Source organism: Myiozetetes cayanensis, unplaced genomic scaffold, assembly GCF_022539395.1.
Source record: "Myiozetetes cayanensis isolate MyiCay16 unplaced genomic scaffold, myiCay2020 scf7, whole genome shotgun sequence".
NCBI lineage: Eukaryota > Metazoa > Chordata > Aves > Passeriformes > Tyrannidae > Myiozetetes > Myiozetetes cayanensis.
Window position 1 is genome coordinate 34393249 of NW_026087964.1, and position 25679 is coordinate 34418927.

Consider the following 25679-nt stretch of genomic DNA (forward strand, 5'->3'; position numbering starts at 1 on the left):
CCTTCTCTCTTAGATATTTGTCATTTTTTGGTTAGAATTTTGGAACACAATAATTATTGATCTGACAACTCCTAAGTTGCTTAAAATAACATCCTTCTCTTCCGCACCTTTTATACCTCCTAAGCACATGTGGGAGGAAAGGATAAGTTTTTTTTAGTTAGTGATCAAAATTCAAAAGAGAAAGGGAGAAACGGCTTACAAAATTAACCTACAGTTGCAATATTTTACTTGTTTAACTTGTACTTACTTCAAAATTAAGTACTTACTAAGTCTTATAAATTTGTCAACTAGATTCAGCTACAGAGGTATTTTGTGGGAGGTTTTGTCTGTCTCAAGACAGTGGGATCAAGACAGGATAATTTATTTTACAATAGTAGATAGGCCTCTGTAAAATAATGACTTTGAAACACTGATTAAGGTGCAATTCAACTGCTGTTTCCCTTCCTTCTAATTTAATTCATCTTATGTTGAATAGTTGTACATTATATTATAAAAGAAAAATTCAAGTCTGAACACGCTCTGATGACAGAAAAAGGCACACAAACCATCCTTTGCAATTAGGGCATGCAGCACGGGATGGTACATTAAAATTGCATTACTCACTGTAACAAAGTGTCCTTCAGTGTATCTGCAAATACAATTTTCTCCCATTTTCAAATACTTACAAACTGTCAAAAGGAAGTGAAGTAGCTTTAGCATTTAGGATTGAAGTTTGACAATGGTAAAAGTAAAAGTGTTAAAAGTTTTCTTCTAAGAACCTGGCAGCTCTAGGTACTGAACTCACTGAACTCAGGTTTTATTCATTGATTTAAGGACAACTTGGCTTTAGTTGTGATGTATGTCCCTTTGGAAACCAATACTTTGTTTCAATTTGGTCACAGTCTAACAACTGACTTCAATATGAAAAATATTTTGTTGACAACATTTTTTCCCATTACAAAATCATTATACACTTATTAGCATGAAACACTTTATTTTTACTGTCACCCGGCTGTTTTCAGAGATAAGGTATTCATGCTTGGTCTGACCCCTAAATTCAGAACGTTATGTCCTTGTGGCATTGCAATAAGAAAAAAAGGTTGTTAGGAATGCCTTTTACATGACATAAAAGAAAAAATAACCATGCAGATAAAGAAAGAGTAAACCGCTTTAATTTGTTCTGAAGTCACGTATACCTGAACGCATAGCATCTTTCTGAATGCTTTCATAATCATGCCAGTCCTTCCTTTTTAAGCCATCAGTCCAGGTAAAGAGCTGTCCATCTCCCAGCCCCAATGGAAGTGTCTGTGAAAACAGTAAATAAACAAACAAATAAATATATACATACATAGGTGGTTTGCATTATTAAAGAGGAACAGTCAAGCACATAAAACATTCAGCTTATTCAATGCAAATATTGAAACTTTACTGTGGTAAATGAAGTACCTTGATTTTTTCCTTAAACTATCACTCGTGCAAAATTGGAGTTATATAGTTATATTTACTCTGTACCTTTCAATGTTTCCTTTTCTTTTTTTTTTTTTTTTCAATACCCGCTGTTGAGTTATTGGTATTTACACAAGGTCAAAGGACTGCATCAAAGGCACAAAACAAACAGATCCCCAAAACACTTTCAAATCCTGCAGATTTGATATCATTTCATGATAAGTGATAAGGGGAAAAAACCAAACACACAACACCACAAAATACCCAGAAAAAAACCCCATATGACATCTAGTTGGTAATTTGACTTCCTCTTTCCAGACTCCTGATTCTTGGGTAAAGCTAAGAACTGCCTTTTGCTTCTAGATGAAATTGTCATTCTAGAGCTTTTATTTTCATAATGTATTCTGCCAAATGCCAGTATTTTTATGAAAAATAAGAATTGAAAATCCCATTAGAAGTACATGAAATGTAGATCTGTAGGAAGTAGTACAAAGCTGTAGAAGGTTTCAAATAAAGTTAGTTTTTTCTAAATGCTTAATTTACAAAAAAATGTGGTAAAGGAAGTGGAGGACAAAATTTGACAAGCAAAGAAGATGACTGAATCAGTAGGTTTGAATCAGCAAGCTATTCAGAATAAAGAGCAGATACATAATGCATGTTAGAAACATTGTTATAAAAGTTCTGTGAAAATGCACTCAAAAAGCAGTTCCAGGGACACAACATCTGATCAATCTTCTAACAGCAAATATTGAAAGCTCTACAAAAATCCTATGCATGTGTAACAGTGACGCTTTCCCCTTCATGTATCAAGTCTGTAAACCCAAACAACACGGGACTCACCGATCTGCCATTCCTGACTTTACACTACTAGCTGCACAAAACTGAATGACACTCACTGCCTCCAAGTGAAATTGTCCCAGCATGCTCAGTTAGGGTTGCTCTTTTTAGGAGAGACAAATATTTGCCAGTCTACGTGGTGCAGATCTGGTTGCTAAGCCAGATCGTCAAAACTGAGGTTCAAAGGCTTTTGAATTTGTAATCAAGAAGTGAGGAATGCCAGGCATGACTGGTTGCCTTCAAGCAAAGGATACTAGAAATCCTGGCTGACAAAGATTCATGCTGAAAATCTCTGCTTTGAGAACGTTGGATATTCAGGGCAAAGTGATGTGAGCTCCATGCTCTCCAATAAATCCCTGAGATACCAAGAAAAACCCATCACATTCTGCTAGTATGACCTACATTTTTTTAGTCTTAATATCAAAGGTAATTTATATTACATAATGCCAAAATGCAATCCAGTCTGTGGTTATTCTTCTATTAAAACTTTGTTGTCTCTGTATTTTAATATAATACAAGTCAGAGATTCACACCTGGAAGAACCAAAGAACTTAAAAGACACTGATAAAAATATTTCAGTTTATCAAAATATCTAATCTTTCATGTTCTTGAAATGAACTCCCTAAATTCAGTCATTCTTGAGTTAAAACAATGTTAATGTTCTAATAGTAATACGAAACTGCTTGTTTTTTAAATTCAGAAGTGTAAGGTAGAACACAGGCTGCAAGAGCATTAATCATGATTCTGGAGCCCAAATTCCTAAAATCATCTACTCTGAAGCAATAGCTGGCTCTTTAAAAGTCAGGCCCAGACAGATTCAATTAAACTTCTATCTCTTGTCAGTATGGGTACAGCTGGTGTGGTCCCAAAAAATCAAGACTATCGAAACTATCAAATGCAGGATAAACTTTACTTTTGTGATCCTTTATTCCTATGCTGGCTTCTTTCCCTAAAAATCTAAATGGTAAGTCTGCAGGACACTGAAAGACAGCTGAGAAGTAGAGTTTAGAGGTTTCTGGTTTGTCTATTTGCATTTTGATGCCATTACTCTTTAAAAGTATTAATTATATGTAGTTACTTTACCTGATAACATTTACAAGTCTAATGTATCAGGACACCCTCTTGCAAGTATAATATAGTTAAATAATTACATCTACTAAAATTTATATAGCGAAAGGATAAATACAAATCCAAATATTGTGCAATACACAAAAGGCTCACAGAAATCTTTCTGTGGCTCGTATTTTGGAAGCGTAATAGTGCCCTAAGAGAACATAAGAAATGAACAAATTCAAAACCCTAGTGTTGGTGCCATCATAAGTCCCTGTTTAACAACTGAGTTTCATTTGGATAGTTGGGATTTTTTTGTAACAAGTCCCTTAACTCTCTCACATCATACCGTGGTGATTTTTCAGCTCTAACACTCTTGCAATGTAAGGGGAATTAAATACAATGCTCTTGCATTTAACTTCTTAACACCAGTATTCAGACAGCATAATCTCAATGAGGACTGAACATTGTGACCCTTAGAGGGACTGGACTTCATGAAACTCACCCTGTGTACACACTAGTTTTACCTCTGCAGTGAGCATGGAGCAGGGATTAAGAGCAGGAGTTTTGCAGTGCAAATTCTATAGCTCTGAAGAGATCGGAACTGCCTTCACTCCCTTGACAGCAACTGAAGGATTTTTTTTTTTTTTTTTTTTTTTTTTTTTTTTTTTTTTGACATTGCTATATTGTTTAACAGGATACAAAAGCACTTCCTCCATTTCACTTCTGCCTAAGGGTAAACAAATTGCATTTTCAAAGACCCTAAAACACAGTTTCTGTTTAGCAGTTTTAAAACTGCTAAAAGGCTCCACTGTAAAACTCTTAAATATGCTCACATGCCTCTTTTTTCCAGATGATAATGACTAGAAGAGCTCCCATTTCTAAAGCATTTCTAGATGTCAAGGAAGGAAAAAAAAAAAAAAACCTAATAAAAAAAAGTAATATTCTTATTCTAGTTCTCTAACTTTTTGGATACATTGACAATTTATATTCTATCTTGCATCAAACTAGAACAAGCTCAAGTTTAGTTATACACAGGTGGCTCTCTGGTATAATAGCTAGATAACAGTAACAAAGTCTTGCTACTTGTAAGTACACACAAAAAGGCCATAGACCTCCACAGTCCACCTCAGAAAGATAGGTTTGAGTAGGTGAATATGACATCAAAAGATAGAATGTGTTAATGGATCCTGATTCTGAATTTTTTCTGAACACATATTTAGTCATAAGCTGATGGACTAAACTCAAATAAAATTACCACATTGCACAAATAGAAGTACTAAAGATGGCAACAAAAGCAATTCTTCATTTCGGGGGTAATGTACAAACATCCAGATTAAAACTTAATAAATTCATGCTATAAAATACCTTATGAATTCAGTACAAAAAATAGGTTTAAGTGTGTAAACAAATAACCAAATATGGTTAGGTTTCAAGCCATAAAAGAAAAATTTATCAAAGATTAATTATCTGTGGCTAAGCAAGTTATTGAACCATAGATTGTGGGAGACAAATTGTTCTGGAAATACACAAGTGCCATTTGCACAGCCTGGATTCTTCTATACTTCAATGGCAGCAACACTCCATGGCTAGTGTGTAGTGTTAGTTCTACGTGTGCCTGTAACTGTAAGAGCAATAATACTCTTTTGGTACACATGAGGGCCTTAGAAATGGGAAGCATGACTATGGAACACTTTGGCTCCTTCCAACACATGAAGCAAGGCTTCTTTCTGGTGGAAACCAAGATATGAGAAAGGAGAAGACTCAGGCACACCTGCCCTTGCTTCCCCTCACTACATCATCCTAACACAAAAGCAATGCCTATATGTATTCTTTAGTGACATATCAATACATAGTGATGAGAAATGAGCTCTACTGATCAGCTAAAACATACTCAGGGTTTTCCCCTCCAAAACATTTCTGTAAGTCCCCCACAAATAGTGCAGTTTGCCTCTACAGCCCTTAGCCTCTTGAACTCATGAACTATTTTCATCATTTCAGAACAATTACAAGAGCAAATATCCCACTGCATACAAAGTATTGGATTTTGACTGACTGTCAAAAAAATCTTACAACAATTTATCATCCAACCACTTTTCACACGTAGTATGCACCTGTGAGTTGCACATTTTTAAGTGTTTCGGTCCAAAAGGGATTACCCATCTACAGGAACATTACATACAGCATCTGCCATACTATTTCATTTTCACATTAACCTCAAACCTTTTGGGATGCACGACTGATACACTACTACATAGACTCAGAAGACCCTTTTCCTCCAGAGAAGACTCAACATCTGGTTCAGTTACGGAGAATATGATAAGCCCCAAAAATAGCACAATTACCAAAAACTCACTCACAGACTGTTAGATCCCTCAGAGAGGAAAAAAAGCTTCTCTGCTGTGACATTTGAAAGCTCCAACCCAGAAAGAAGTGCCTTCATTGAATAATTCATTTATTTTTAATTTCACTCAGTGGAGGCAGACAATTAGAGGCAACTCAGGCAAGGGAAGAGGATATATCAATGGAAATGCACCTTTCTAAAAAATTAAAAAAAAAAAGAAGATATAATTACAGATTCACTTTGAGCCTGAAGCTTTGTTCACTAGTTCAGGGGTTACTTTACTAAACACCAATATACAACTGAATACTGCATTAACAACACATCATATGTTGATCAGCATAACCATTTCCTAAATTTCTGTTCTGGTATTATGACAAGTATATGAACACAGACATCCTCATGAAGCTTCCTCCCCTGTAGCTGGATCAGTCATAAAAACTACTAATTTTAAAAGATTTCCCCTTTTTCTGATAATGCTATATTTTAGCCCAGAACATCAAAGTGATATCTTAGCACTAGGGCACCCAAATCTGAAGTCAAGTGCTCTTTCACTTCTACATTCAAGCAAAATCCGTTCTGGTTCCAGTGACTGGCTGAGGATATTAGAGATGAAAACTAAAATATTATTTCCCCTAAGGATGTGTTTGATATAAGGCAGCCTGATCTACAGAAAAGGTATAAAATCCAAGCATCACACTATCTCATCTCTATAACTTTAAGCTTAAGCTCCGTATACTGCCTGTGTGGCTCTCCTTTCCTGTATCTCTTCAATATTACACTGAAAAACAAAAAAAGGCCCTGTATCTGAACTGAGATCTGCATACAAGTATTATGAACAGTGAAAGGGTACAATACAGTCCTTAAGTATCTGTGAAGTACCCACAACCATAAAATGAGAGTATCACACTTAGTCATTTGGATCCACCATGAATCTTTCCTAAAGATAACAGGAGCAAGGCATCACATGGGCTAAAAATACCAGCCAGTAGTTCTGAACCCCCAAGCTCCATGTTTCCTGTCAGGGTCCTTCTCTGGGATGCTGTCCCTTTAGGTGGGGAGCAGAGGTACATGCAGTGGCAGGCTTTGAGGGGTGGCAGCCACCCTGCACACCTGGCACCAACCTCTTGATGCCAGTCACGGATAGTTCCAGTCAGTCGTGCACCGCTGGTGGGCAGCCACTGCCTGCCAAAACTGCTGCCCATCGGAGAGGGACTTCAGGGACATACAAGACATCCCCAGGAAGAACTAAAGGGACAAGAGCACCAGAGGGACATTTGAGGGACCTCATCCTACAGTGTCACTCTCCCACACACTTCAAACAAATGACTGCTGCAGATCTGGATGGATCCTCATTAGGTTGGGAGACACTGATGATGGAGCAAAGGTTGTTCAGTAAAATGTATAGAACTAGTATTTGCTATCAGTAGAAGGTGGTAAAGGCTCTAAATATAGAATCTTTCAAAAAGAAGGAAAAATAATACATTAAGATATAATTACTGCCTTTTATTTTTATTTTTACTTTATGTATTTTAAAAACATTTTAAAAAATATGAACCCAAATTATTTTCTAAATCTTTGGCTTGAAGCTATATAATAGAGACTTTAGGACATGATAAATTTCTTCATAGGCTGAGATTTCCTATGCCATTTATTTGTTATGCCACAGCAAATAAGTGTTCATTGCACTGACATTTACATTAGTAGAAATAATTAGTCCAGCACATCAAAAAAAGGGCATCACTTGATTTAGTCTGCGACATCTGAATGACTCAAGTTTATTTCACTTTTGAAACACTTACATCAGATTTTCTGTGCTGTTAAGATTTTAGAATATCATAGACAACCCAGTACCATCATGCCATCAATTCCAAATCAAAGCTGTTAATGATGTTATTTAGAAAATGCCAAGCTCCCAAGCATTTCTTTACTGAGATTTTTTATAGACATGTATAAAAGTTGTTATTAAATATATCTCTCATATAGCAAAGACACAAAACTGCAGCCCAAAAACTAACTTAAAACATGAGTTTTAAAAACTTCAGCATTTCCTACTGACCCATGTATGAGTGCTTGAGCATGGAGTGAATAAGAACTCTAATGACGCATTTGCATGCTGCAAAGTTGTGATTTATCGTGTCAAGTAATGGAAGATTATGGATGTTTAATAATATACATTGGTGTGAGAAGACTAACAGCTTCTTTAGCACAGATGCTGTCTTGCATCCATCATACATGGATTAAGATCTTGCAGTATGCACAGTCATTCAGGATGTTGAATTTTAAACACGTGTATTTTACAGTTATCAGGAAAAGTGTTCATGGACTCCTGTGTTGACTACATTAGGTATTCACCAAGGAAAGTTCTGAGCTTCACAACTCTGCTGTATCTATCCTCAAAACTACTGAAAAACTATCATCAAGAATTATTTCTTATTTCTTCTAATATCTAACATCTTCAAAACATCCATTTTCACCTCAACAGAACCAGAACAATTTCAGTTAATTTATCATATGAACAATGATGGCATCTCTTATTACCATAAAGGAGAAGTAAAAAAAGTTGTATTTCCTGACTGACAAGGATGACTCAAGTAACACAGCCAAAAGGATTCTAAATCCCCAAAGAAGACAGCAGAATGGAAATGAATAGCATCAAGTAGCTATCCTGGGAACATCAGTGTATGTCTAAATGGATTCTTCTGTGTTTCAGTCAGAGTTTCTTGCCTTTTACCCTTTCCCTCGGCACCACTTAAAAAGGTTTGGCTCTGCCTTCTTTACTCCATGGTCAGATATTTATACCCACTAATATGACACACATAAACATCCGCTCTTGTTAAGGCTAAGTAGACCTGGCTTCTTGAGCTTCTCCCCAGAAGACAGATGCTCCAGTCCCTTTGGAGAGGGATGATGGTATCACTATTGACAGGGAATAAAATGCACAGAACTCCAGAGGAGATTGGACTCCCTATCAGTAAAATGTGAAACACCATGAGTTGCCAAAGGTGACCTACAAAGTCTGTGAGTGAACCTTGGCTTCCTAAACAACACTATTTGATCTGACAGTAGGACAGGAGATAGGGTCTAGACTGCAGGGATAATAAAAAAACAATAGATAGCAAGCAACTCCCCTCTCTCTGCATCCTAGTCTAAGTTTCTGATAGATCTGCTCAATAACTAAAATACCTCACCCCATCTTCTTTTTTTTTTTAATTTTCATTTGTCTCATTTCCAATTTGATGAAAAGAAACCAAACTCAAGTAAGCATCTTAACAAGTAAGAAAACTCAACATAAGCATCTATGACAGATCTAAATGAACACATGCTGACAATGTACTGCTTCTTCAGGTCTTCTCTTTCAAACAAAGAGTGCTTTGGCAGCAAAACAGGGTAAGCTTGCAGAAAAGCCTGCATCCATATTCAACTATTCATTTTCAGCAAGTTTAAAAATTGTACCTGATGATGTGTTAATGCTGCATATTTTTAATGACTCTTTTTTTTCCCCGAAATTATTTTTAACATCAAAAGACATGAAAGGGGTTTGAAGAGACTCAGCAGGACTTTTATCAGTATGGCTACTGGTTGGCCTTTGAACAAAAAAAATTCTCTAAGACCCTTCTGATGAACAATATAAAAAATACCTTTGAGCGACTCCTGAAAGCACTTATTATATGTTAGGTTTATGGGGTTTTTAACCATCTGCCACACAGTCATAGAAAATTTTAAGTATGTTCTTTTATATGAACAGTCTTCTCCTTACAAACAAACAAACAAACACACCAAAATAACCCCTAAAACACCAAATTCCCCAAACCAAAACAGAATTCTATGTTCATGGCAAAGAATCAAATTGTTAGTAATTTTGAGATTTCTGAAAGTTAATTAAAAAAAGACTAACAAAACTAGAGAGAATCTACTTACAGTCTGTGGACTAATTAATTTTTTTACTACCTGCAGTGTGCAACACTGCAAGGCTGTATAATAAAGATACAATAGAGGTTATTGCTAATAGACTTTTTATAAAAATGTTTTTCCTCAAGTTAAGAAAAAAGTCTTTAGATTTTTACTATGCTAAGTGTCATGCTGTTTCGCATTGGCCACAGCAACAACTTAACACAAAAAGTGCTTTTGTTTGATTCAAGTGTCAGGTGTTTTAAGCAGGAATACATTTCTTACTTTGAGATACCTGTTTCATGCAATGGTGATTAAAAATCTTATTTTCTTATGATAACTTACTCCTAAAGTAATTTGCTTTTGAACTTTTTTTACTAAAAGCCCATTCTCTCTTTGGGAACAGATTTTATAAACAGTACAGAATGTTCACTACAGTTAGGTTATCCCTTATGAGTAAAATTCAACTTATTTGTTGCTTCATGAGAGAACAACAATAATTTCAGAAGCATTTTCTATTTTGTCTTCTCCTTTGGTGCCGCTTTCACAGAAATACTATTTGCTTCATGAGTGTAACATTGTTAAAATCCCTGAGGTACAACTGATAAACACTTTGCAGCAAATCTCAAACCACTGACCCAGCAGACACAGTTACATTAGAAAAAAGATAACTACCTTTATTATTACTTTTCTTAAATAACCCGAGTTGACCAATCTTTTCAATAGAAATGGGTTTTTGTCTTTTGTTTGCATATTCTGTTGTAATAGAAACATTTTAAGAGAAATGTCAGATGCAGAAACTAACTTTAGCCAAGTTTGCTACCTGGAATGTTGGAGCACAAATAAAAAATTTGGTACAAAACATTTGTTTCTGCAGCAGTGAGATAGCATATTCTGTATTTTTGCCTGTGGTATAGGGTAGAACTTAATTTGACCTCTCTGAATATTTGTAAAAGCTAATTGCCTTCTATGAGTACATTTTTTAATTTTTACAATAGAAAAGTAATAGATTTTTAACAAGTATTTGAATGAGCTTTAAATTATAATCTCTACAGTTACATTAGCTGACAATTAAACAGCTCTGCATACAGGTGAAATACAGTGGCTTTTTATTTTATGCAATTACACGCACATTTTTAGAAGCAACAGAAAGAAAATACTGATTTGTTTAAATAGTATTTTTGAAGTTTCTTGCTCATCCATGATACAACAGAATTCATGTTCCATGGGTACTGACTTGTAAAATACTAAAGCTTTTGGCATTAATAGCTGATTTTGTAATTTGCAGTTTGGGTTATGCTTGATTTAAGAAAAAAACCCCAATGTTTAGTTAACTAAAGTAGTGAACACATGCTGGAAAACAATTATTATCTTGCACTTTAAAGAAGACTTTAAATCGAACTAAACTGCCCAAATGAGAGAGACAACCCTTATCAGCGGGCTTCTGATGCTGCAGCATATGCATTATTACACGATCTTTCAAAGAATTCTCTTCTCATGTGGGCATTGGATAGTAATTTCCATTGTCTTAGAGATTTTCAAAGTCCACAGACTGCTGCAGAAAGCAAGCCGATTAAACATAACTGATAGGTTTACCCTTCTTAAGACAGCACACAGCTGATAAGGAGACCTCTTCAAGGTCTTTGGAAAACATGACAATTTCTGTGCTTTGTGTGAACTCAGTGCAGGTTTACTGGGATCAAAGACAGTTTTCCTAATGCTTCCAGCATGATGAAGTCTGCAAGTAAGGGAATTAAAATTTTTGGTACATTTGGTTGTACATTTTCGCAGCTGATCATAAGTGAAGTCAGACTCATTCACTTAAACCAGCTCCTAAGCCCTGAGCTAAAGACTTTGTTTCACTTCCCAGTGTAAAGTCAGATTGCAATTATACTGCTTTTTTTTGGGTTTTTTTTTCAGTCTGCACTATAACCTTTCTTCCTACTATTAATAAATTGATTTGAAGCTTTTGGGGTTTGGGTTTTTTTTTGGTTTTTTTTTAAATCTCATCATGCTTTCTCAATCTGACTCTAATGCTTGTTTTCTTCTCAATATTGTACTCATTCCCACAATCATTTCCTTTCTTCTAAGTGTTTTTAAGTCAAGCTATTCCCATGCATATACCTTTTTTATAGGTAACTGTCTAAAAATTAAGATTTGACAAAACACACTGTTTAATATAATAATTTCATGTGAGAAAAAAGTTTTCACTCTTACTTTCTACCAACAGAACAATAACACAAGAATATAATGAATACCTTAACATATTAAAACAGAATAGATTTTGCTCTTTAACTTTTGCACTTTTAACTGAATCCAGTTACTTTCAAGAACAGGTAAATCAATACTGAAGTATCTTAATACTAAGATATTATGTCAGCTCCTGTTGCTACACTGTCATGTCCATTTTTGTTGAAATACCAAAATAAATCGACTACTACAGTAAGTTTTAAGGTTTTTTTGTGTGGAATTCAACAGTCAGGCACAGAATCATAAAATATAGCTGGAAGTTCCTCTGAGGCATAATCTTGCCTCACCTCAAATCTGGACTGGGTATGTCTAAATCACATCTGCCCTTGCAGATTTCCAATAGCTGAGATTGCACAATCACTCAAGGCAATCTCCTTCAATACCTCATTATTCTTGCAATTAGAAAACTTCCCCTTTCATCTAACCTGCATTACTTGCCATAATTTAAGCCTTTTATTTCTTTGTTCTTTTCACTAGGGACAGGAATAACATATTTCCTTTCCAGTAGCTACATTTCACAGACATGAAAATTATTTTCTCCCCTAGACTAAATGCTCTTATTTTTTCAACTTCTTCTCAGTTCTTGTTGCTGACCCTGGGAGTATATGAAACTTTGAGGAGAACAGCATTACTGTTAGTAATTGGGTAAGGCTAAGAATAGCAAGTATAAACCCCAAACAAATCAACAAGAAACATGACTACTAAATGGACAAAGAACTAAGACAAGTGTCAGTAGGCTAGCATTTACTAAAAATAACAGAGATTAAATTATTTACTGTAACATCCTTTTTCTCTGTCTGAGAATAAAATAGCCTTGTTGGGCATTCATACACTTTATACTTCCAACCCAGCCATTTTATGAAGCAACAGTGAATTCTCCTAATTAAAGTGGACAAATGACTGAAACGTTTAGACATAACTAAGGCAGTCAAGGTTATATGATGTTACAAACCTGAAAAGACACTAAAGTTCAACAGGATTCATATACTTAAAATTACCACACTACTAGCAATAATGATCTTACAGGTCTTGTACTTCTGGTTGTGCCTGAATCAATGCCGGATCTTCCCTTAACAGTGAGAGCATATTTAAAGAATTCACATATGCAAAGAAAGTCATCCCCAGGTGGGAAAACAGGAACAGGAGTGGAAGGAGGGAAGACTTATAAGAGGTTCAAATTCAAACGACGACTTAATTTTTTTCCTCTGAACCAAAAATATTGATATCGGACAAACTGATGATCTCCTTCTGCCCAATGCCATTTAAGATGACCTTTCCATGTTATGCCAATAGTTTTCAATTAAAAAACCAATCACAGTATATTCCACTAAAAGGAGTACTCTGATTATTTAAATCTAATTTTATCAACAGCCAGAATGTGAACAGCATATTAAAGTAGGATGAAAGTAAGCTTTGATCGACACACTGAGTTTTAATTTCTAATTTCTTGTCTCCCACTCTTTTGGTAGGAATTGAAGGTTACACATCACTGAACAGGGTAAGCTCCTGCAACTCAAATGCAGCTTTAAAGATTTGACCTTCAATTTATCTCAGATTTTTTCTCTTTTTCCGCAGTAATATATAGACACCAAATTGATAGGTCTGGAGCTACGTGAAAAGTTCTAAAACATAAAATCCTTATTTAAAAACAACCACAACAAACCAGGATGAGCATTAAAATTTATTATCATAGTTCTTTCAGCAGAAGACTCTATATCCATCTTTGCTATAGACTATTTTTATAGATTTTGAAAAAGTCTTCCTTAAAATGCAAGATAATAATTCTTTTCCAGGTCGGGTTAACTACTTGAGCTAATTAAATAAGACCTTCAGTCTTCTAAGAACTAGAACCCATCCCATGTCCAAAGCTAGGTATCTAACTTTGTGTTTACATACATTAATATAGGCAGCCTAATTTTCATCGGTACCCACAGATCATACTGATGTCAGCTTTTAAGTTTGAAAATGTTAATGTTAGTTACTATATCTAAACATGTTGTACTTTAGATCTTTCTGTGGCATTACACTGAGAAATTCATGCAAAGTTTGTGCTCAAGAGCCCTTAAATTCTACAGAAACCATAGCAGACAGAGAAATGGTACTGCACTTTCCACAGCCCTCGCCCTTGAGAAAAGGTGCTGCAGTAAGGTCTTCCTGACCCTTTTGATAACCCCTCCTCTCTGAGGGCAGGTTTCCAGTAAACTCGAGGCAACAGACCTTCCTGCCAGCCTCCTGCTGGGTCACAGCTGCCGTACCAGTTAACCCTGGCCCTTGTGGAGGCTTTCATCCATCCCAGCAGGCCCGCGTCTGCCTGCAGGCTTGGCTTTCACCAGACCTTCTGGCTAAGAGCTTAGGAGAGTATCCATTCTGTCTTTGAAAAGTCTCTATGCATAAACATAAAATGCTCTTATTCCCTTCACACTACCTTGGCTGAACTCAATATCCTTATGTTCCCCAGCAGATCTCATATCCAGCTACGCTTCAATGGCTTTAAGGCAAACTCCAGGGCTCCCTTAAAGACCAATTGTCTCTACAAGCAGGGCCATTACTACCATGTAGAAACAGACAAAAAAATTATTTTATCATACCTAGCACCATGAAGTAGCTCTTTTTTAGAAACTGACTTTTTACAGACGACTGTTACAATTAAAGGGATTAATATTATTAGTCCCCTTTTTCTCTTTGCTGGATATTTCAATACTCAAAAACCCCATAATTTTAAAATGTCTGGAAACTGGGGAGGAGTCAAAAAGGAAACACATTAAATTGTCAGTTTAATACGTATTAGAATCCACGGAGACATTAAATTTTGCTTTTCATCTATGAATATTAAACATTAATGAGGTCTTAGGTACAAAGACATTAGTGAAACATCAGAGAGCTATGACTTAGATCGTATACAGAGAAAGAAAGTTCACTAGGGAAGTTAATAAAGGTCAAAACCACAGAACTACCATAAAACCAGAACACATAATAGATGAAAAAGAGAGATTCAAGTAAACCTGATTTTAAAGGGACTATTAAGAAATGTATATGCATTTCCAAAGCAGAATTTTCACGTAAAACACAAAGAAATGGGAAGTAATTAAATATGTAGTTCTACTGGCAAATAATATTCAAACTGAGAGCCCACAGACATTTCCTGGGTGACTTGAGAATAACTTGTGGAGCAAGATGCCAAACCTTAAACTGAAGAATTCATAAGCACAAACAAAAATCATAGTAATAGCTTCATCCAGATCTCTCTTGTTCCTCCCATGCCTCCTGTTCTGGAGACTTCAATGTCTACAGCTATAAACACAGTAATTAAAAAACCCAGACACACAGGGATTACACAAAAAGATAAAGTAATACTCATGGATTGCATAACAGCATACACAACATACATGGAAAGAAATATCTACATATACAGAAAAGCAAAATATCATAGGTCAAACAAGTACCAGCTTATTTTTTGCACATTTGTAATTTACCGTTTTTCCCTCTACCACTTATTCATACACATAATCCCTCCCTAGAGGTATAAAAGCAGATATTCCTTTCCTCCACCCTGAAGACAAAATTTCTGGTTACAACAAAAAACCAGCCTGGGAGATGTTCAATATTTGGAGGCATAGTCTAGCACATTTGACAGAAACATAGTAAGGTAAAATTCAATACTAAATGTTCCACAGATAAAAAACAAAACTGAAAGTCACAGATCTCCCTAACTTTATATAGTAACTAGAACTGGTTTTTTAGGTTGTATTTAAAGATCTAATTCTGTAAAATCAGAGTTACAAGCACATGATGCCTAGCACAGCATATTCCGAATGCTATCAACAGTATAAATTTGACTTAAAATTTTCACTTCTATTATCAGTCTGATATACAGTGCCTTGGCACACATAACATACAATGAAATATGAATAGCTCAATAGTAATTTGTAAAATATATCAGATATATATTTTGAGATAGATATAAAGTAAGGTCCTTTTATTATATTACAGCACCTACCATCGTATTACCAGTCACCAATACGTGTACCTTGAAAAGAGAGGTATCATTACCTGTTACTGTTAGATCTTGGAATAAAAGCCATTTGGAGAAGCCCATCACTTACATAAAGTTGATCAGGTCACCATGAACCCTAAATGAAACAAAGCTCTGACAGTATTTTCCTCCAAGTAATTTTCTGAGCAGTAAAATCTGAGCCCCCAGAGCCACCTGCGCACACTCATGTGCCTCCCTGAGTTTACAGCTGTGAAGCCTGTTAAACCTCTAATTGCAGGTGAATTATCAAACCCAGTCAGGGTGAAGGAGAAGGAATAAACTGAAGTTATGCTTTTAGCTGTGCTCAGCATGAGCAAAGTTAACAGAAGGAAAACAAAAGCATCTAGTTCTGCTACTAAATTAAACACCCTCACCTCTGCATTCATACTAACTGGAAATCTACTGAACAGAAAATTTCTTTTTAAATAGGGTTTCAGAGTGCAAGCAAATCTTATTAAGCTTTTACCACAGACAAAGTTTCAGCAACAGTATCAAGAACAGTTGTAATAAAAGTTTTATTATAGATCCTTCAATAGGACAGTGCCTAACAATCATACGCCTACTGTGCTCAGCAGCAAAACCTAGTTTTTGCCCAAACGTGTTTACAATCAAAGCCTAAGAAGATGAGGAGAGAAATACAGGCAATTAGACAGAATTATGCAGCATGGAAAATTAGGTTTTCAGTGCACTGTGACCCTAAATAGTGCTAAATTCAATAATCAGTCATCAGAAGACAAGATTTTTCTTTTTACTTAAGGAATAGTTACAATATTTCATAGGAGCTCACCCTGTGCTCCTCCCAGGCATCTACACAAAAAGGAGATCAGAGTTTAGCCTGAGTTCCATGGGCTGATGAGAGTTGGTATTACAATGACCTAATGAAAGAGCTGGGGTAATTTCCAAAGCACTTGGAGATTAAAATCAAGAAGAGAATGCCTCATGTTTTATATTAGGGACAACAATGTGCCATAGGCAAGGCAGTAGTCTTCTCCTTGTTCTTTGTCAATTCCAGAGAGAAAGATACAACGCTAATAAAGATGCTGATGCCTGAACAAATACTCAGCTCCATGGATCAATAGGAAAGGTTGCATGTCTCTAAAGATATGGGGAAAAAAACCCTTATGTTTTCAATTTGTCTTCAAACAAGATATCATACAGGGTCCTCAGACCAGAAGTAACCCTTTAGTTTGCTGATTTTTCTTTTAACTGGTCTGAAAATTTTGTAAGACAAAATTTTCTTCATCCACATCCATTTATACATTAGCATGCCTATTGGGTTTTACACAATCAACTAGACCCATACATTCCCCCTCCCCTCGCCATGTCTCTTTATTTCATACAGACACGGCACTGACAAAGGTGGTTACACAAAACTGCACCATCAGTAAAGGCTTCATATCACTGCTCTTCCTGGAGAACACGTGCATGACCCTTGGTCAGGTCTATATTTCACTGATTACTTGTATCAAGACCCTACTGCATAAGCAAACCCTAAAGAAAGTGTGTCACTTGGGCATTGCAACAGCTCCCCTTCATCACACCTCCTGGCATGCCAATATGTATCAGTCTGGTGCCCACAGCTTCATTTTCATAAGCTGCTCTGTATTCAGCGCCATTCAATACTGATTAAGGCAGTACTTGTCCTTCATCTGTGTTCAGGTACTCATCTGTCAGATCATCTGTATTTAGCACCATACGTAAATAATTTAAACCCAGTTTCTTTTAATGTTTCTGCCACACAATTTCAGTTCAACATACAATTCTAAGTGAGAACAGTTCTCATTAAGTTGACCTGAAGAGGAATTAAGAGGTTCAAGAGAAGCTATAATCCAGTCCTCCTCATAACAAGAGGGGTAAAACCCCCTTCAGTTCTTGCTAACAGACTCTTCTGAGATGAAAAATAATCTCTAATCTATGTCTACTATCAATATCTCTAGCAAGTGCAACTTAAGTGATTCATTCAAAAAGAAATTCAACTAAAGCAATTTATTCAACTCAAGACTCATTCAATTTCTTCAGCAACTGGCTGTAACTTCTTTTTCATTCAAGAATGTTTTCTACAACTCTTTAAAGGACGGGATCGTCTTTGGATTGATCATCAGGTGCCTTAGATAATATACACATAGAAAGAAAAAAATCTTTTGGAAGAGTTTAATTTGAATTTGTATTTACATATAGCTTTTTACTTTCTGTTCATTACTTCATATTATGTGAAAAACTGTGTTTCTCGAAACAGAAATTAGATAACATAATGTAATCATTATGAATGTTATACTGAAATATTTTTCACGAACACTGTATCTTAGTTACTAAGGTGTAACTTGGTGGCAAACAATCACATTAAAGCCATCTTTAAATGCTTCACCATTGTTAAAATGAATAGATCTACTAAAAAGCTGCATTATGTAAGTTACTTTTAATACAATATTCTTGTCAGGTTGCTGCACCTCCCCCTCTAGGGTCTTGTTGGGGAGACCCAGACCTGACCCGACTGGCTGCTGCTGCCAAACTGGGCTCATCCATACACCTGGGAGCCAGTCCCTGACCCAGAGGCTGTCTGCTCATTCCCTGTCCTACTCATGCCCTGCCACCAGACCCTAAAGAGTGGCCCAGCCCTAAGCTGGGCACTTGCTGCTTCTGGTCAATCCTACGCTGAAAATATTACTCACTTTCCCAAGGCCTGAGAGCACCTTTAAAAAATACATAACTCACCAGAGAGCTGGAGGTATGTTATCCACAGAAATATAAATCACTAAGTGGGATCGTTATATAATGCTAATTAATACTTAGCATTAAAATGACTGCATTAATCATTACATAACGTGAAGAAAGAACATCATAAAGTCAGCTAAAAAGTCAACAGCTGCAGCCATCCACCCACCACCACAGAATCATCCTTGTGACCTGAAAACTAAGGAAAGGTCACAACTTCTCTCCAGAAAGTTGTTCTTGAGGCATGAGAGCCATCCATCCACATGGGGATCTGCAATATAAACCCAAAACCCAGCAGGGCCCATAGCAGACCATCTGCTCAAACTGGTTGTTAAACATTACCTAAATGCACGAAGCCCAGGGGGAACTAAAGGAGGGCAACAACAGACGGAGGTCAGTTTTCTGTGGCTCGTGATGCATCTGAGTTTACAGTGACCTAGAGGCTTCTTCAAAGCACCTCTGGTGAAACCACAGAGGCAGCTGACTTCTGGACCCAATATGAATCATTTACAAGAGATACATCACACTGCTCAGGCCATAATGCGCTCAAATTAACATACCTGAAAACAAATTCCATGAACAGCAGTCTTTGAGGAAAATAAACGCTACAGTCAAGCAGTACTATCTGCTAAAAAGCAAAAGGAAGACCAGACATGACAGAATATGCTTACCAAAATATATCTCGGTCATAAAAAAGGGGAGCATAAGGTAAAAATAAAACCAGCAAGGGAAGGGAAAGTCATGAAGAAAAATCATTTGCACTGCATGTAAGTCAAATCAATATTGAAAAAGACCTGTCATTTATCTGGTCTAGATACCAGAGATATTACTAAATGAGGTACTACATGAAAGCACTGAGAAATGATGTAATTTTGTGCTTTTAAAAAGGGTAATAATCGGACAGAGTGGATTGCAGCCTACGAAACGTGGCAGGCTATACCTACACTAACACTTTTAAAAGTGCTTGCGAGTAATCTGGGACAAGGGAACATGCCTTTTCATAACTGAGAACCATTAGAACAATCCCTACCATGCTTTCGTCCCTTACCAACTAATCCACATAAATTTCTGCAATCATAGTATCCTAAGCGTCAATTCATATCCGGTGTTTTTCACTGAGACATCTTGCTTTGGAGACCAGGAGCTGCATAGTGAGGATGGTGGCCTCTCTGTGACAATTGGCTACCATTTATGGAAGTGTTAATAATTTGGGGAATTACATGCGATGAAAGCACTGCTTGGACAAAGTGTTAATGCAACACAGTCAAGTATCAGCTGTCACATTCCATCATCCAATTTCTCTGTTCTCACATTTACATTTAACAAACATGAAAAATACTAAAACTCATATCTGCAAAGTACAGTTAACTAAATGACAAAAATTATAAATACATTAGCTATAACTCTTCTAAATTTCATTTTTAATCTCAGTAATGTCACATCCTCAAAATGCTTGCTGAAGAAACTACAGGCATTATTGCAGTGTGCAGTAGAGCACTGAGCAGCACACAAACAAATTTTCATTACATCAGTTAATTCACAAGGTTTGAATCATCAGTTAGTACATTTCAATTAAGGTACAGTAAAAAGACATGAGAGACACCACAATATTACCCAAGATTGAAAAAGAATGAAAGCTATAAAACAGTCCTTGCAGACACAGAAATAAAGCCTACAATGTCTATCACATATGTATAACTACACAGCTTGGATGCTTCTTAACTGAAAGTAGCGAGAATCTAATTAAAAGTGCCAAAGGTGTTTCCAGTATCTTCTTCTTAGTTGCCATATCAAATACCAGCACTACAAATGTCATATGACAACAATTTAATCACAAATACTGAAGCACTATAGCTACTATACAGTCAAAACCTATGCAGATAGAAGGAAATCTTCATGGTGTCTAACTGATCCTAAATACCACCTCATTGTTTTCTGCTTAATCCCCACACCTTAGTGTAATAGACACATGTCTGTACACAACTGTATTGAAGTTGTGACCTTAATTTGACATTATAATTGCCTATATAATTGCCTTGAAACTGTGACCTATGATGCAAGAACATGTAACCCACAAGTAGCTGTCACAGGTAAGCTGCTGACAGGGTTATTGGAATGCCTGTCGCCTTCTTGGATGGCTTACATAAGTGTCACGAGTGGTGACTTTCATCTCAACACAAGGACTTCACCCTTAAAAGAAGGTTTTGCTCAAGAGCATCTCTGAAGTGATGCTGAGTATTGGGTGTCAAAAGAACTCAGAGAAAGTTTATTCAATAAAGTATTTCTCTTGGTTAACCATCATTACCAAGGAGGTAATGCAATTACATGCAAGAAAAGACCTGCCTGAAAAGACATCTGGTCTAAGGAAGTGAGGACAAAGGAGAGACAGGAGACCTTGATGTGTTTTTTCACTTTTCCTGAAGATCTAAAACTTTCATATGGCGTGAGCCCCTGACCTTTTGCATTGTGCAAAGCCCATGTTCCTTATTTTTTGTGGTATATTTTCTGTAAAGTATTACAGCAAATAACTGCTTGTGGGCACAGAACTGATGATGCGGACAAGTATTTCAGATCCTGTGTGAGTCAACACAGGCAGGCAGCCAGAACAAACACAAAACCACAGCTGAAATGCAAAGAGTAAATTTATTTCATCACCTTGCTAAGCTGAGGATCCCAAAGCAACACCCAGATGGAGACACATAAGCAGGAAAACAGGCATCATTAGGCTCGATCCATCCTAGCAGGTGATGGGCCTCCTGTTTGCACCCATTTATCAAGGGTCCATACATGTGTAGTTTACCACCATGCTGTGATCTCCTCTGTGATTGTTATGATTTCTGAGCTTTGATCTTCTCTCTTCCAAAACAGGGATCTCAAGCATGTCTGTGAGAGTGCCTCTAAGTCTCTCAAAACACCATATCTCTATACAGAAATTCCACTTCTCACAACAGACAGAGGCAATAATATATGTAGGGCTTCCCAAACTGTTATTCTCCAGACCTTGGCATTCCAAGCTGCCAGGTCACTTGAGCAAATCTACCATCCTCCTCATCATTTTTCCACTTTTAACCCTTTCCTCCCACCAGAGTCTATGCAGTCTAGTACCCAAAATATTGTTCAAGGAGGAAATATATTATCCCATGTCAATGACACATTCCCAGTATAGTGCAGAGCCTTTGATGGGGAAGACGCAGGAGATGTTCAGGTGAGCACAAAACTCTTTCACTCTCTTGCTACATTACAGTTTAGATACAGTAAATACACATAAGAGACACAGTAATATTATCTAAGATTGTAAAAAGAATGAAATCTATAAAACAGTCTTTGCAGACATAGAAATAAAACCTACACAGAACAAAAATGTAAGAATAGCTCAAACTCCAATCTCACAGCACACTATCCATAAGTGCGGTTTTCAGAAACAAATAAGGATGGTGCATTGGAGCTTAATTCAAGCAGTGTGGAAAACATGGTTTTATACAACATTGTAAAGCAACTTAAAAAGTATTTTACTTAGATGGTACAGAAGTAGTGTTATCTCTACATTATTAATGGTTTTGCGTCTGTCTGTTCTGCAAAGCTGCCACCTAGAATTTTTATCAGCTTTAAAATTTTTCACATAGAAACAATTATAGAGTAACAACACACTATTTTAAAATATGCTGGCATGCTGCAGAAATCTGTTTGTGTGTCCATCTATGATTATTACAGAAGATAAGTACCACCAAAAAGCCTCAACGTTTCCCAAGTGTCAGAAACCAGTTATTCTAGAGAATAATGAATATATGGTTTTAAAGGAGGGTGGAAAAAAAATCATATTTAGGCAAAGATATACCTCATCCACAAACCTGTAGCATTTAGAGCTTGCAAGCAGTCTAGATGATCTAAGCAATGAAATATCTCTTAGCAAAGGCTCTGTCCACTTACAGAGGTCCCCAGGTCTCTGTTTCCTGAGTATAGCATATATACTATACTATACTATAGCACATAGTCCTTTGTGTGTACTACCACCTGCCAGACTGAATATTTTCTAGAGAACAACTGGATGAAAAGGCATATAATTTCCACACAAGGTTATCCTATGTGTTTATGACAGAAAAGAGTAAAATACATTTATTTAATTTGTTTTGTTCATTAACTAGCTGATTCCCACAACAGGAAAATGAAGTGGGTTATACTTCGAAGTAAAAAACTAAATGTCTTTTTAAATTTATTTTTACATATTCTGAGTTTACTTCTGAAAATTTGCTACTTGATAACTCATTTGCATAGACTTCAATTTCAATAACATATGCAATTCCTTATTCTCACCTTTCTCAGAAGAAAAATAAAGCCATCTGCTCTAAAAAAGGTGGAAGCTTATTCCACCAAAAGAATAAATGCATTTTTTTCTACAAATGAGAAGATATCTTTGTTAATGTTTTAAATTTAATATAATACTTAACCTAAACTCAGAAGATGTAGAAGTTCATCTTAAAATAACTTTGTAGTTGCAATAAGAAAGCCTAAGTCCTCTCTAGACAGCAGTAGTACTGGAATGTAGGTATTGATGACTCACATGCTCTTGAAAGTTTTTTGGTATTTCCTTTGTGGCTGCTCTAAACAGCAAATTTCAATCAAGTCTCATAGCCAACTCTCACAAAAACTTCAACTGCACCCAAGGGATGAATATTACATCTGTCATACCATTGACACTATCCTTATGCATTTGTTCCTACAACTTTTCTATCTATCCTTGTTCAAGAAGCTGAAAAGGACTCTTTTGATCACAAATCTCTCTTGAAACTGATTTCTGCGTGGTGGATACTGTGCTTTCTGAGACTGCAAATATTTTTAAAGCCAAACTGCAAGTGGTGGGGTTTTTTTTATTTTTAGAACAGTTGCTGACTTCATTTTTCCAGGGCAGATAAAAAAGCAAAACTAAGGAAAATTATGATCACAGACACAGGTATAACATTTAAGCAGATACCATGACATTTCAAATGCATCCAGAAACAGTAACAGTGAGGTAGAATGGAGCCTGATGAATAGTACTCTGAACTCTATTTCTTTTTCTTCTGTGCTGAGTATCTAATAAACTCACACAACAGGGTTTGCTGTCTTATACTCCAGAAGAGTATCCTACTCAAGAAACGTGACTAATCCAGAATGTGGAGTCCACAGCACAACAAAGTACAGCCACACTGACTCCATCTGTTCCCTGGAGCAGTACATTTTCTTTGCACAGATGGAATGAGTGGGACTAAGGAAAGAGAGTTGAATTTCCAGCTGAACTTGTGGAAATAGATTCCTTTTAAAGGAAGAGGATGTTTTTTACTGACACCATATGTCATTTATTGATGTCATATATTGAAAAAATAATGAGGTAAGGTGCCCTCTCTGCCCAATCCAAATGCTCAACTCAAACTCTAAGGATAGTTTTTAAGTATCTTTCTCCAAGTGCTTTCAAAATTGACTATTGCTAAATGGTTTCTCTGCTGTGTCTATTCTATTTGCTATCCATCATATATAAAAGTGAGTTAAACTTGATGCCTGAGTGCTGTCAAATCCTGAGGGAACATTAGCATGAGCGACCACTGGATAGACACGTGAGAGATCCAAGACATGGATTTCAGAGTTGAAACATTGCAGTCAGCTTGTTTAAAGGAAGGATGTTGGACCAAAGTTCCAAGACTACAAGAGTGGCCAGAAACTCGGAGCAGAAACACCTAATGTTTCTCTCCTTAGGCTGAGAATTTTTCAGCACTTCAAACCAACAGCCCTGTGACCACATGGTCATAGGCCAGGTTGTAACAAGTATGGACATGTTTTGAATTATGAATTTCAAATTGCCATGTATTATTGCTGCTTCCCTCACACAGCCTCTGGAGTTCTGGTCAAAGTTTGATTTTTAACACTTTTGTCCTTCCTCAAGTCAGGTTGAATTTCAGCTCTGAGACTGGGTTTCTTTTACTTATAATTGTGCAACACTACATCACATCATATCGTTAAATCCACCTTTCCTGTTTTAATTAAACTAGAGTCAAAAGAATTTACTTACATTTACTTTCCAGATGTACCAAGCAAACGAGTAAGGAATAGAGAGAATGGATTTGGAGCTTTTAAACAGGAGCCATGTAAATAACTTAGCTGCTAACAATACCACTTTGTGCTGTGACAATGCTAATTAGCAGATCTTGTGTTCTCTGCCTGCTCTTCCTCCAAACTTTCTTGAACTCCTCTGAGTGTCTAAAGCTATAGCAGCACAGGATTCCTGTGCAGACTGCACGACAACTAAAAGTAAGCTCTCACTTTCACAGGATTTGGTAATATGTAAAGACAGAGCAAAATTCTGAGGATGTTTACTGAAACATGACAGTTATGGTCAAAAGCTTTATTTGACATGGCCACTGTATTTTTTTATTAAAATATCCTTTTATTTCAAAACTGTATTATGTAACAGATCTACACTACTCTAATAAATATTCAGATTGTTACACAGATGGATTACACATACATATAATACACATATGTAATATATATAGTGTTTATAAATATTGTTCAAGTTATGCCTGACATTTTTTTACAGTGAATTACTTGTCACAAAGTATCAAGTTTAGTGTTGGTAGATTTTGTTACAGAGTTGCATATTAAACTGTAAACTATCAAAAATCTACACATGACCAATGCTTATGGAACCATAAAATTTGCATTATAGTTCAGCAAGAAGAGACGAAGCGTCACTGCATTTTAAAACTAAAGCATAACAGCTTTCTTGTTTTATTAAAACATGTTATACCTTGTGACAAGTACACAACCTTTCTAAGATCACAGAATGGTTTGTGTTGGAAGGGAATTTAAAGATCATTTAGTTCCAACCTCTCTGCCATGGGTAGGGACATCTTCCACTAGACTAGATTGCTCAAAACCCCATCCAGCCTGGCCTTCAACATTTCCAGTGAGAAGGCATCCACAACTTCTCTGGGTAACCTGTTTGACTACCTGACCATCCTAACAAGATGGAATTTCTGCCTAATACCTCATCTAAACTTCTCCTCTGTCACTGTAAAGTCATTAACCCTTCTCCTGACATTAGCTGTCCTTGTAAAAAGTCCTGGAGCAGAAAGGTAACTGCTGATGCAAAGAATGCGTATTTCTAGA

The 25679-nt window shown here is 36.4% G+C and overlaps 1 protein-coding gene across 2 annotated transcripts in view; it reads right to left on the reverse strand.

The window, feature by feature from the left end:
• The window catches only part of GALNTL6 (polypeptide N-acetylgalactosaminyltransferase like 6), a 451747-nt gene that overhangs the window by 285894 nt on the left and 140174 nt on the right, over positions 1–25679 (reverse strand). For both annotated transcript variants that reach the window (XM_050338756.1, XM_050338755.1), the window contains exon 2: positions 1176–1284. In XM_050338756.1, coding sequence (XP_050194713.1) covers positions 1176–1284 — 109 coding nt within the window. The remainder of the gene's footprint in view (positions 1–1175; positions 1285–25679) is intronic.